Below are 12,790 nucleotides of genomic sequence, written 5' to 3' on the forward strand. Positions count from 1 at the left end.
CATTACCTCATTTATAGAAGTTAAGCTTGCACATGAATGCTCCTGACCAGGCACACTGGTGCCTGTATTTATTTAAGCATGGGAAGGCACTCTGCTAACTCAACAGCAGAACCAGACTCAAAGCGAAGTCAGGCTGTGGGATCAGAAGGAAGTAAATTGCTACTTAATGGACATGAAGTTTCAGTTATGCAAGATGCATACCATACTGTAGATTGAGTGCATGTGACATATCTTACCACCACAATACCTTCCAGCTACCTTACTGTTTCTCCAGGAAGCTAAAATTAATCAGTATTACCCCATAGATGAAAAGTTAGAAATACTAGATGTAGGTGGTCTGCTTCTTTGTGGGATAAACACTAAGTCCTTACCTATGAAATGCCACTTCTTAATTAAGGGCCTCAGGGAAAACTTACTGGCATTAAAATGGATTTAGAGAAACATAGTCAAACTGTTATTCCTAAAATTACAATGTGTCTTGCAGTGTTGTTAAAATTTGGGGAAAATAAAGTGACCTTAGTTTTGACAAAATATGGTACTTTCACCACCTACTGATATTCCCATGTGAAAAAAGATTCCTGTTAGAGTCAAGTGTCCAGAGTCTGTGTTCCCTTAGGGGGATTCGGGATTTTGACTTCCTCCTTAGGGCATACTAAATGGATATGTGAGAAAAAAATTACTCCACAGAGCTAAAACTACTTATTTTGTAGTTGAGGTGGTTTACAATGAATAAATAGCACACTTTAATCATTTCACTATGTATAGCTTCATCCTTAAATACTGTATTTAGAAATGGTGTTTAATGTACTGTAATTAAATGTGCCTATTAGTTGGTAAAAGTTAAGAAAACAGAAATCTAGAGATTTTAAAAATTTTTTAAAATATTTTTAAAAATCTCAAGCATTTTAACTTAGTCTATAAGAATGTTAAAAATTATATTTAAAAAGATACTTTGCATATATTAAGTATTAGTAATATAACCTACTGCATTTTACTTTAAACAGTTCTGACTAGGAAACAGTGGGATGCATGTGTATATGACAAAAAGGGGTCATCTATAATATTTACAAGCAAAAGAATGAATTGGCTCTTAGGTGTATGCAATGGGCTGTGTCACCCCAAAATTCATGTTAAAATTCAAACCTCAACATGATAGTGTTTGGGGGTGATTACATCATTAGGGTTGTGTCCTTAAATAAGACAATTTAGACTAAGCTGGGATTCTTTCCAGGGATATAAGGAAAAAGTCTATGGCCAGGGGCTGGCACTGTGGTGCAGCAGGTTAAAGCCCTGGCATCCCATATGGGCGCCGGTTCTAGTCCCAGCTGCTGCTCTTCCGATCCAGCTCCCTGCTGTGGCCTGGGAAAGCAGCAGAGGATGGCCCAAGTCCTTGGGCCCCTGCACCCATGTGGGAGACCTGGAAGAAGCTCCTGGCTTCAGATTGGCGCAGCTCTGGCTGTTGTGGCCAACTGGGGGAGTGAACTATCGGATGGAAGTCCTCTCTCTCTCTCTGCCTAACTAACTTTCAAATAAAAATAATACCAAAAAAAAAAAAAAAAAAAAAAAAAGGCTGCAGCCCAAGAGAGATCTCACTGGACTTCTAGAAAGGTGAAAAATGTTTGCTATTTTAAGGCACACAGGCTGGTAATTTGTTACAGTGTTTGAACTAAGACAACATACAAGACTCAGAAAAGACAAAAAAATAAATCACTAGAACAGCAAAAGCTGAGATATATCCCTAAGACCTTTGGAGCTATAGGTAGTACAGATACAGTTTGCTGACTGGGAGTTGCTGATAAAAAAAAGACTATCGCTTTTTTTTAAGATTTATCCATCTACCTGAAAGTGAGTTACACAGTCCATCCACTGGCTCACTCCTCAATTGGCCACAATGGCCGGAGCTGCGCCGATCCAAAGCCAGGAGCTTCCTCCAGGTCTCCCATGTGGGTGCAGGGGCCCAAGGACTTCGGCCAGTTTCCACTGCTTTCCCAGAGAGCTGGATTGGAAATGGAGCAGCCAGGACTGGAACCGGCGCCCACATGGGATGCCGGCACCGCAGGCAGCGGCCTTGCCCGTCACAGCACTGGCCCCGATAAAGACAGTTTTACTAAAGATAAAATGTTCAAGTATATTATTTATGCTAACAACTCATTTAAATTGTTAGGGAAAATAAGGCTGTTAAGAGTAATTTCTTTAGTTTCTCTTTGAGTTAAAAGCAAAAACCAGGGGCAGGCAGTGTGGTACAACAGGTTAAGCCACTGCTTGGGACACCTGCATCCCATACTGGTGTGCCAGGTGGAGTCCTGGCTGCTCAGCTTCCAACCCAGCTCTCTGTTAATGGGCAGGGAAGCCACACCACAGAAGATAGCTGTACAGAGGCTCCTGGATTCTGGCTTCATCCTGGCCCAGCCTTGGCTGTTATGTGCATTTAGGGAATAATCCAGCAGATCAGAGATCTGTCACTCTGAGATAAATAAATCAATCTATTAAAAGGGAGGGGCCAGCATTTTGGTGTAGTGGGTTAAGCCACCACCTGCAACACTGGCATCCCATGTGGACTCTGGTTCAAGCCCTGGCTGCTCCACTTCTGATCCAGCTCCCTGCTAATGCACCTGGAAAGCAGCATCCTGATCCAAGTACTGGGTCCCCTGTATCCAGGTGGGAGACCTGCAGCCTGGCCCAGGCACTGTGGCCATTTGGGGCGTGAACCGTAGAGGAACTCTTTTTCTCCCTTGCCATAACTCTGCCTTTCAAATAAATTTTTGAAAAGGAAAGAATTTTTGTTTTTTATACCAAGGATGCTTTTGTAGCACCACCAGACACTAGGTCATTAGCCTAACAAGATGCAATATTGCATTTCTCATGTAAGCAAATTAAGAGTTGGCCAAACTTTAGTATCTGGTTAAAAAAAACAATGTTTGACACTAGTAAAATGAAAACATTGTAGGTAAAAGCATCCACTTTCATTCCCAGATATTTGTAATAACAAACCTATATATGAACAATTTACCTTCAGTCAAGAGGGATGTAATGCGAATATAACTCAAAAATCTATGAATTATTCACGCCTGCAATGCATACTTGCTCCTCATTTTGTCATAATTATAAAAATATGCAGAGACAGTCAATAAAAACTTACATGGTTCTATACCGAATGCCTCTTCTTGAGTAATACATTTTGCATCCAATGTAAAGAATAGATAAAACTCCCAGTGTTAATACAATACCACCAACAAAGCTGCCAGTATCAAACTTTGATCTTTTACTTTCTTCAGAATGAATGGTTGCTGTTACTAGAAGAAAACAAAACAGGCTTTAGTGCTTTAAAAAAAAAAAATTAAATATTCTGCATTTCTGTGTAAGAACACTGAATTGGGGATGAGGGGAAATCTAGAGTAAGTTTCTATGTTAATTTTTTGCAGAATGGAATGATATCCTAAATGCAGCATATGACAAACTGGTCGATTTTTCACACATACTTGTTGCTGATGAAGAAACAGATGTCGCCGTACTGCTGTGAGTTGTGGTCATCGAGGATGTCGACATCTGGGCTGTGTTATGTGAAACACTTGTTTTGCTTGTAGACTTTAAGGTGGTGGATGTCACATTTGAGACCCCTGGTGTTGGTGCCATTTTAGACGTGGGTTTCACAGTTGTGGCTGTCATGTTGCTCAAGGTCGAGGCAGCTGAAGTCGATGAATTCACAGCGCTTCCGGAAGGCTCACTTGTATTGTTAGAAGGCACAGGTTGGGTTTTATCTGCAAGAACATCAATAATTATTAAAACGAACTATCACATAGAGACTAAGACCCCACACTTTCCTGTAAGTTTCAACAGACACACATATAGCAAGAGTTCCAACAAAGTGGCAACAAAATACTCAGGAATTTGTGAAGATATGAAAAGGAGTAAGATGTAAGCACAAGTGAGTTACAATTTATCAGGGTAAAACCAGCTTCCTCTAACGCATCAGGAAGTGAAATACCATCATCACAGAATGTGGCTTGCTGCCAACTTTGTCCTGGTAATAATTACCCATAGTTGGAGGCTATTTCCAAAACTATTTCTGAAGCTCTAAAAACCCAAAAGCCAATTTTTTTTTTTTTTTACAGGCAGAGTGCATAATGAGAGAGAGAGAGAGATAGAGAGAAAGGTCTTCCTTTTTCCATTGGTTCACCCTCCAATGGCCGCTGCGGCCGGCGCATCGCGCTGATCTGAAGCCAGGAGCCAGGTGCTTCTCCTGGTCTCCCATGCAGGTGCAGGGCCCAAGGACTTGGGCCATCCTCCACCGCCTTCCCAAAAGCCAATTGTATATGAGAGAACCATTAAGTGATGACTTAAAGCCTTATTAGTTCATACCTGCAACTGACCTTTTTCTTTTTTAATATGGAACAATATTATGTGTAGAAGAAGTTATAGATACTGATCGTGCCAATACTCTGAAACAAAACTCCTAACAATAAAAAAATCTATTGTGTCTCATTCAGTAAAGGTTTTTTTGAGGGGTCATAAGGCCCACAGCAAATCTTTCTGTGCTAGCACTATTTATTTCTTTATCCATTTCGTAGCTCTCAAGGTTAATTTTCAGGTTTAGTGTTTTCCCGTATTCTCCCATTTGACTCATTATGTCCGAACACTAAAGGTGTAAAGAATTACCCACTGTGTCTACTTGCTCCCTTCCACCAGGGCCCCCAGCCCCCTCTACCAGGAATGATTTTTTCAGATTACCATCTTCATTTCCACAACTACTTTGGACTTATTTTTGAAAGATTTAGTTGTTTTCACTTTATAGACTGATTTTCTTTTACTGCTATGATTCTTCCTAAATTCTCCCTCAGCTTTGGGTCTCTACTCTCTGGTCTCTTCCACTGAGTACTTATTTTCTTTATTTTTATTATTTTGACAGGCAGAGTGGACAGTGAGAGAGAGAGCGACAGGGAGAAAAGTCTTCCTTTACTGTTGGTTCACCCTCCAATGGCTGCTGCGGCTGGCGCATCGTGCTGATCTGAAGCCAGGTGCTTCTCCTGGCCTCCCATGTGGATGCAGGGCCCAAGCATTTAGGCCTTCCTCCACTGCCTTCCCGGGCCACAGCAGAGAGCTGGACTGGAAGAGGAGCAATCGGGACAGAATCTGGCACCCTGACCGGGACTAGAACCCAGGGTGCTGCCACCGCAGGTGGAGGATTAGCCTATTGCGGCACCGGCCAAGTACATCTATTTTTAAAATTGGCTAAGGAAATTAATACTTTTATACTACACAGTATAACTACCAAGTAGCTAAAATACTATCAGCTTGAACCTATTCAATTCTGAATGCTCAATACAGATGTCATACTTTTAGCATTGAAATAATCGCCTTTTATTCTATGCCACCAAATGAAGTCCGTTGTCGTGAAATTAGCTCAGCAGAGATGCAACATGATCACATCTTTACAACAGAATGATCCTCGCAGAGTCAGACAATAAACACAATGCTGCTTTTGGATTCAACACAGAGCCTATTCCCATCTCTCTGCCATGAGACATTCTTTAAAGAGACTTTACAGAGTCACATGGGCAAAAATGTAAAGCTCTTTCTTCACTAAGAAAATCCAAACGCAATGCCTAAGCGTTTAGGTACTGACTGGTACCTCCAGAGAGTGACACAGTGAACACTGCAAAGAGATGTTAGCAGATAGACCATCCATGCAGGACTTGCCAGGTGCAAGCTCTGATTCTGTCCGATTTCCCCACCCAGTGTCTTCTGGCCTCTGACAAGCTGAGGCTGAAAAGGTTCTTATGGTTTGCTGTTGGAGTGTGCCACTGAGCTGTTTCTACTTCCACCTCTGCCTATGGGACTAGGCTGGAATGGCTCCAAGGAAACTACTCAGAGAGCTAGACAAGCATCTCCTGGACTTGGAGAACACAGAGGCTAGGGTTTGACTACAGTTAGCTCAAGCCAGCAAGTAAATCAAGGGGCTGGTGCTGTTGTGTAGTGGGATAAGCCTCCATATGCGATATGGAATCCCATATGGGCACCAGTTCAAGTCCCGGCTGGTCCTCTTCCAATCCAGCTCTCTGCTATGGCCTGGGAAAGCAGTTGAAGATGGCCCAAGTGCTTGAGCCCCTACACCTGCATGGGAGACCTAGAAGAAGCTCCTGGCTTTGGATCAGCTCAGTGCCAGCCACTGCAGCCATCTGAAGAGTGAACCAGCAGATGGAAGACCTTTCTGTCTCTCCTTCTCTCTCAAATAAATAAAATCTTTAAAAAAAAAAAAAGTACATCCAAAGGCAAGATGCCACAACTAAGCTTTCTCTACCCACAGCAGAACTTGAAGGCTGCACCAAAGTAGACTCTACCTCCAGGGACAGCAGGTCTTACCTTCCCATGAACCAGATCAAGACCTCAAGAGTTACTTTCAAAGATAGCTTCCCAAGAATACAGCCTTCAGCATAGAGAAACAGCAGAAGGGTGGAGCACCAAAAGCAAGGGGTTCAGAGGGTGGAAGGGGCCAACTGGAGGACAGCCAGGATGCATCATGGGAGCTGAAGGGGGAGGCCGCAGCAAGAAGATCTCCTGGGAACCTCCCAGAGGCACACATCACCCATGCAGGGGCCACCTTTGCTAGGTGAAAACATCCCAGCCACCAGCCAGTGAAAGGGCTTTCTTTCCTTGCAGCCTCTCTAGGCTTGACAGAGTTAGTGTCACAAGTAACCCAAATAAAGAGAAGGGGTAGAACAAGGAAGGAAGCCAACACTATGGGCTTCTAAGCCTGAAGTATTAGGGTTGAATTATGCCTCACAGTGCCCCCAGTTCATATGCTGATAAGGCCTGGTACCTCAAAATGTGACCTTATTTGGAGATAAGATCTTTACAAAGGTCAAGTTTAAAAATGAGACATAAGGGTAGGCCTAATCCATTATGCTGTCCTTATAAAATAAAAGGGGAAAATATGGAGAATGACACACATACAGGGAGACCACTACCTGAAGTCATAGGTAGAGACCATGTTGATGCTTCTACTCCAAGGAACACCAAAGACTGCCAGCAAATCAGAAGCCAGGTGAGGGCCATGGTCTCCCTGGCAGCCCTGTTGACACCTTGATCTACTCCAGCCTCCAGAACAGAGAAAAGAATGTGTTTGGGCCATCAAGTTAGTGGCCATGTTACTGCAGGCACAGACAAGGAACTCACTCTGCTACGAGGTTTTCTCAGTTACAACAAAGTTTCTCCATACATGTAGCAATAACGGTTTTGATGAGCCAGTTCCTTTTACAGACCTTTGCAACCAGTCACTGTGAGGTAAGTCAGCATGTACTTGTTAGACCAATCCAAAATTTATTTCAATAAAATGAGATCATCTAGAGATTTCTATCAGAGACATGGGAGCTTTTCTTTCTGTCTTAACTCCTGGTCTCTACTAACAATCACAAGAAGGGAAAGCAAAGGTCTGTAGTAACAGCAATCATGCCCCTTCCTTCCCAGTAGCTGCAGTGTCAGCCCAGAGACAGTAAAGGGGGCTGGTACAGTCCACTGGGGCCACCAGAATCCCACATCAATGGCAGGCAGCCCATATCAGGGCACAGATGTGTCTCAGCTTCCTGCTCATGTACCTGGGAAGACAGTGGATGATGGCCCAAGTTCCTGGGCCCAGGTCATCCATATAGGATACCAAGAATGAGTTCCTGGTTGCAGCAACTCAGAGTGAACCAGCGTATAGAAGATTCTCTCTCCCTCAACCCTCTCTCCCTCTCTTGCTCTGCCTTTCAAATAAATGTATCTTTAAAAAGGTGAAGAGCACACATATGGGTATGAGTAATATTTTGGGGCCACTGTAAAAGTATTCAGTCTATTCAGTTCACCGTTTCTGTTTCAGGGTAAAACTATTCGTCGTGCCCAATTCTTCTGTGGTGGAATCACAACTTCAATTTACTGAGCTCCACACTCTCAAACATGGGGATGTGATCCAGGCACAGCAGGTGCAAGCTCAGACTTTGCATCAGTTCAACCACTGACTTGCTGGGGTACCTTAGCCAGGTTTCTTAACTTCTCTGAGATTCACTATCCTTCTGCATCTGTTAGGTAGGAAGACAGAAATTACCCTGTGTGTGTGTGAAAGGTGCCCAAGATAAATGGCATCACAGGAAAGGAATGTGGCAGCCTCTGCCGCACACCGTGGAAGCAGCCCAGTGTCTTACACTACAAAGTTCTGACCATACCCCCCGTCATACCCCAACCTCCCAACCTTCTCACTGCCCCCCATGAAAAGCACCCTAGAAGACTCCTCTCCGCCAAGAGCACTGGGTAATAGAACCTCAGGAAGAATTTTACCCACCCCACACCCAGCAAACGCTTTGTCTAGAAGAGCCCCAATCTGAATATGGACTGCACACTCATCTCTCCTGACACACCTGCCTGGCCTGTCAGGTGTTCTCTCCATGAACCTTTGTAACCTTGCTTACCCCAGTCTCAATGAATGCCATCCACTCTGACAGCTGCCCCACCCCAGCAAACCTCGCTACCTGGCTTACCACTGCTCTCTCACATCTGGATTCTTTCTTGTGCAAAGACAAGAACCTCTACTTCAGTCATCTCTGCTCACACATCTGCAGAACAGGAATGTCACGTGGGGCTAGAACCAGACCATCTGTGGTGTGCAGTTAGCACCCTGCCTGCCGTGGTGGCAGCAGGCAAGGATTTCTTTTTTTAGCTGCATTATAAAGTTCCCTATAGGATGCCAAAGAATGGGCACTACACTGTTTCTCTCCATTTCATAGTTACTGTAACTGCTACCTAAATAACATCCTGAGGACACGGTTGGGGGTATTCTCAGTTTATTGATGCAAACAACCAGAGAGAAGTGACGCCCCAGGCCGCCTTTTCAACAAAACCCAGGAAACTCTGAAGCAGTCTGTTTTGTTCTCGCTCTAAACAAAAGTACTGAACAAACTACCTTTGTATAACTGTGTGTTGAAATAACTCTCCTCATTCCCATAACCTGGAGTCCAAAAATATCCAAGTGCCATTTTTACCCTTTAACCTAAATATTTCCAACTTAAGGGTAACTCTTTTCATCAGGGTATCAAAGACACATTTAAGCCAGAGTTGAAAATATACAACACATTTTTTCAAACCTGATAGTTATTTTAAAAGAGGACAGTAGTAGCTTTTCATTTCTTATTATAGTTGTCAGAACTCCTGAGCTATTTAAGACGGTGTTATTCTGAGGAGTCCAAGAGTGGTTTGTTGCTTGAGTGACTGTGAGAATGACTACTCTTCTGTGGTGTCCTGGAAGGTTTTTCTAACTTGAAAACCTCTTTCCTACAGAATATTTTATAACCTTACCCCATCAAATAAATATCAGTGTAATAAAAATATTTATTGTATAGGAAGCAAAGAAACCTTCAATCATTGTAAAGTCAACAGATTCATCCTAAAAATTCTTTAGAATTCAAATTATTTGAATATGAAAAAACCCATACAATCAAAAATCTAGATTTAAAAAAAATTATCTTCACTTCAGGGTGTCATGTCCTGAACCCCAGTATCTACCTGGTGTTTCTCCATTTTTCACTCCAGTTCATTTACTCTGTAACCAGCATCTCTTAATATCCCAGCCAGCAGGCCAGCACTGTGGCACAGTGGGTTAGGCTGCCGCCTGTAGTGCAGGCATCCCATGTGAGCGCTGGTTCGAGTCCCAGCTGCTCCATTTCTGATCCAGCTCTCTGCTATGGCCTGGGAAAGCAGCAGAGGATAGTCCAAGTCCTTAGGGCTCCCACACCCACGTGGGGGACCCAGAAGAAGCTCCTAGCTTCTGGCTTCAAATCAGTACAGCTCCAGCCATTGCAGCCTTCTGGGGAGTGAACCAGCGGATGGAAGACCGCTCTCTCTGCCTCTCTTCTGTGTAACTCTTTCAAATAAATAAATCTTAAAAAAAAAAAAAAATTTAAAATTCCAGCCAGTACATTCATCCTTAATTTTTCTGTCTCAAAATCTACCCTCTCAGATACTTTTTAAATTTTTTATTTGAAAGACTGATGGGAGAGGGGTGAGGGGAGAAGAAAAGGGAGGGGAGGGGAGGGGAGGGGAGGGGAGGTCTTCTATCTGCTGGTTCACTTCCCAAAGGCCCACAACAGCTGGGGCTGGGCCAGGCCAAAGCCAGGAGCCAAAACTTCCATCCAAATCTCCCACAATCTAGCCATCATCTGCTGCCTCTCAGGTGCATCGGCAGGAAGCTTACTGGAGGCACAAGAGGCAGGACCCAAACCTGTGCTCCAATATGGGATGAAGGCAAGTGGCAGCTTAACCTGCTGTGCTATGGTACCCTCCCCGATATTTCTAGGCTTACGTATTTTACCTAGACTTTGTTTTGTGCATAATGATACATGATGATTTTTTCACTGTGTTGTGAAATATGAAAATGAATTTCCTTTGTAACAATTTTTGTGTTCAGTTCTTTTTAAAATGAATATAAAAATATGTCTTTAAGAAAAACCTAGAAAAGTCTAAATTAAAAAAAGAAAAAGAATCTAAGTGGGCTGTTAAAGACTCCCATCATAAAGAACTGTCCCTTTTCTGAAAAATCAAATATACTTTATGAATTTCTGGATTCAGAAATTAAAATATCAAATTGGAAAAACAATTGTATATCTACAGGATCACAGCAAAGTAACATTCCAGTATCTGAAGTAAGCTATGGTGTATCTGCAGTAAATTTTACTACCACATTTTTGTTACACTGTCATTTGCTCTACATATTCTATTAATATAAACATGTTTACTTGCTCTAGCAAGAACTGAGAGAGATATTTTCTGTGGAAGCCATTTACTGGTCCCCAAGGACAAAGAGAACTCCCTGCTCATGCGCCCGGGAAAGCAGGGGAAGATGGCCTAGGCGCTTGGGCCCCTGCAACCAGGCTCCTGGCTTTAGACCCGCCCAGCTCCAGCTGTTAGGGCCATTTGAGGAGTTAACCAGCAGATCAAAGTCTCTTCCCACTCCACCACCTCCACCACCACCACCCCCCATAGCTCTGCCTTTCGAGTAAACAAACATCTTTTTAAAAAATAAATAAGAATCACGGGTCTGAAGGGTGATATTGTGCGTGCCCCAGGCAGGAGGAAACATGGTGGAGCTGAGTCAGAAGGCAGCAGAGCCCCTGGCACAGGCTGGCTGCCAAGAGAAGGCAGATCAGGCTGGGTCTGTGTAGACAGAGTGCAGGCTTTGTTACACTTCTGCCACAGGGCCGGCCTTGCCCGCCCTACTCCATTACCGTAGACAACCTGAACTTGCTAAGCCCAGCTAGGTACTAAAAAAGGCATGAAAACAGGCATGAGTCCCAGTCCTGCGCATCCCATCACCCCCTCCCCCTTGCTGCAGAGAACCCTCCAAGCCTCAGATCTTGGCACCCTTGCTCTCCCCAAATGGAACAGAATTCGCTCCATCTGTTCCTCCTCCCTAGGAGCTCACTCCTCCCAGATCCTTGTGTAGCAGCTACTGGAACCAGGCTAGGAGGTTCCTAGGATGTAATCCTTACTTGCAGGGAGTTTGTGGTCTGGGGAGTAAGACAAGGGAACACAGTTACAGTGTGGCAGGTCACCAGCCTGTTCAATTTCCACCTCCCTCCCTGGCATCTCATTTTTATTTGCAAACTTTTTATTTTTTAAATGTATATTTATTTTCATTTTATTTGAAAGAGTTTGATCTTCCATCCACTGGTTCACTCACCAAATGGCCTGCAACAGCCCAGGGCTGAGCCAGGGAACCCACATCTCCATCAGGGTCTCCCACGTGAGTGGCAGGGACCCAAGTACTTGGGCCATCACCTGCTGCCTCCCAGGGTGAGCCTGAGCAGAAAGCTGGAATCTGAATCTTAAGTCCCAAATGGGGACGTAACTGCTGTACCCAACAACTATCCCACTCCCATTTTTATGGAACCACATTATTCATTTCTCTGAGCTCTAAATCGTACATGTACTATCATATGACATGCATTGGGTCTTTGACCCTGGCTCCTGGCAGATATCCCACAACCCTGGGGTTCTCCAGAGTGATAGAGGAGTAACTTTTGCTATTCACAATGAGCCCCTCTGATCTCAACTGAAGGCAGATACTAATAAAGTGATTCAGGATGGGGCTGACTCCTCAGAGAGGCCAAGTGGTAAGATGGCTGGAACTTTCAGCTCAGCCCACTGATCTCTGGGAAAGGGAGCGGGTCAGGAGAGTGGCTCTGTAAGGGCTCCTGGCACTGACATCTGATAAGCTTCAGTGCTGGTGGGCTCATCCAAGAGCTGGGAGGGTGGTGCTCCTGCAGAGGGCACAGGAGCCCCGCAGATCCCCAGCCCACGTCCTGCCCAGACGCATCCCTTCTACCTGGCTGCACCTGAGTTGTGAACTTTGTAGGAAACCAGTAAACCTAAGAAAAGTGTTTCCGTGAGTTGTGCAACCCATTCTACAGCATATCACCTAACCCAAAGAGAGGGTCACGTCAAAATGGTCAGTGCCAAGTACAAATGCTGAACTTGGCACTTGTCCCTGAAGTGAGGGCAGCTGTGTGGGGCTGAAGATAGACTGGGTCAGAATTCAACTGCCCATCTCTTGCTCGGGTCTGAGAACCGGCCAGTGGGGAAAAACCCACACAACCGGCGTCAGAGGTTTTTGAGAATAGACAGTGTTTTCCAGATCTTGTCCTCTCTTTCCCATGGAATTGGCAGACAGTTCATTACCAGAACTCTATTTAAATTGCCGTCTTCTTCTACCAAAGTGCCAAGCAGTTTGGGAAAGCTCGACCATTCCCAGCACATTCCTAGCACA

General features: G+C 44.2%; 1 protein-coding gene across 1 annotated transcript in view; it reads right to left on the reverse strand.

Annotated features, from left to right (window-relative positions):
• TMEM123 (transmembrane protein 123) overlaps positions 1-12,790 on the reverse strand; it is a 57,011-nt gene that overhangs the window by 3,027 nt on the left and 41,194 nt on the right. The window contains exons 5-6 of the mRNA XM_062197594.1: positions 3,480-3,758; positions 3,140-3,293 (exon numbers count right to left, since the gene is read on the reverse strand). Of these exons, the coding sequence (XP_062053578.1) occupies positions 3,140-3,293; positions 3,480-3,758 (433 nt within the window). The remainder of the gene's footprint in view (positions 1-3,139; positions 3,294-3,479; positions 3,759-12,790) is intronic.

Source organism: Lepus europaeus, chromosome 7 (assembly GCF_033115175.1).
Source record: "Lepus europaeus isolate LE1 chromosome 7, mLepTim1.pri, whole genome shotgun sequence".
NCBI classification, from domain to species: domain Eukaryota; kingdom Metazoa; phylum Chordata; class Mammalia; order Lagomorpha; family Leporidae; genus Lepus; species Lepus europaeus.